The sequence below is a fragment of the Ixodes scapularis genome, unplaced genomic scaffold (genome assembly GCF_016920785.2).
Source record: "Ixodes scapularis isolate PalLabHiFi unplaced genomic scaffold, ASM1692078v2 PGA_scaffold13__105_contigs__length_92229423, whole genome shotgun sequence".
In the NCBI taxonomy this organism is placed as follows: Eukaryota; Metazoa; Arthropoda; class Arachnida; order Ixodida; family Ixodidae; genus Ixodes; species Ixodes scapularis.
Genome location: NW_024609839.1, coordinates 25,851,825 through 25,853,130, shown reverse-complemented (window position 1 = coordinate 25,853,130; position 1,306 = coordinate 25,851,825). Strand labels below are relative to the sequence as shown.

Genomic DNA, 1,306 nt, shown 5'->3' with positions numbered 1-1,306 from the left:
ACAAAGAGAAAGGGTGTTTTTCTTTCTAACAAGCCACTCATTCTGAGTTCATACTTTTGTCAATTTCGGATAGTGCGCACCAAATATTTTTTATTTTCTACGCGCAAGATAAAAAAATAATGATATAAGTACAGCTATTTTTTTTATTTTTTAATTAAAATTTATAAATCTAACTCGTGAAGTTTTGGAATAAAATAAAAACGGATTTCGGAACCGCCTGGTCGCCTGCCGCCTGGTTGCTCGTCCGCTTACTTGTTTATTGTAGCGGGCCAGCAGGAACACATACACACACACACACACCACACTGTCACCGCGGTAGGTTGGTCGTTGGTGTCGAAGCTTTTGTATCAGATGCCCGCAAAACCAAGTGTCTTAATGAATTAAAAAGCGAGCAGAGTCCACGAAAACAGAACAATCTATGAATCCGAACAAGCTGCGGGACAGGGAGACTGGCCATGGCTCTGGGGCTCAGGAGACTTCGAAGTAAGTACTACCTTTAACGTTTAGGCCTAGGACACCGCGCAGATCATTTGCTCTTGAAAAACCTTTGCACCTGACATTGCAAAACGTCCGGTAGTTTTTGTTGTATGTTCGGTTGCACCGAGGCACTAAAGCAACGCTTCGGGATAGCAGCGCGGAAATGTTAAAAAAAGAAAAAAAAAAAAAAAAAAAAAAGGTGGTTGTGCTAAAGTTATCAGTGGAGGTCTTCGGTACTGAACATCCCCTCGGTATTTCGGCAGTGTCGTGAATCCCGGTAAACATTCGAGGTTTTCGCAGTTCATTTATTTTCTCGGCTTCGCCGAAGCGTGTGTAACTTCTAATTCCTAACCATTTTGGTGCCAGTACAAGCGCTTACGTACGCCCACATTTTTCTTTTTAACTACGCGAATTCCGAAATTTAAGTTTTCAAGACGCGTTCCAGTTCTCGTTTTCTTGTTCTATTTTTTTTTGTCACTTTTACTGCGAAGCAGTGTTTCGGTCGCCTAGTACAACATCTGCTCGTGGAGTCCTGTTGCTATTTCATTACAAGTCTGGCGTCCTTGTTGTAACATTTTTTTTTTTTTTTAACGCTGATAATCTTGGGGCAGCTTGAGTGAGTTAAATGTAACACGACCTTCTTCCAATTGAGAACGCTTAGGAAAATACGACCAGGGTTCGGCTCAAAAACCAGACTAGTTGCATTAAACGTCCTTCTGTTCAATTTGTCTTTGATTGAAAATGCTCAACTTAGTCTTCCCTTGATGAGGGCCAACAATCGCCTTAGCATTCTGCAACCATAAAAGTATATTATGTGTGTGCCGACCTC

The 1,306-nt window shown here is 41.6% G+C and overlaps 1 protein-coding gene across 1 annotated transcript in view; it reads left to right on the top strand.

Moving 5' to 3' along the window:
- Positions 1-227: 227 nt before the first annotated feature.
- The window catches only part of LOC8034149 (ubiquitin-protein ligase E3A), a 45,729-nt gene continuing 44,650 nt past the window's right edge, over positions 228-1,306 (top strand). The window contains exon 1 of the mRNA XM_029995789.4: positions 228-483. Within this exon, the coding sequence (XP_029851649.2) occupies positions 419-483 (65 nt within the window). The 5' untranslated portion in view covers positions 228-418. The remainder of the gene's footprint in view (positions 484-1,306) is intronic.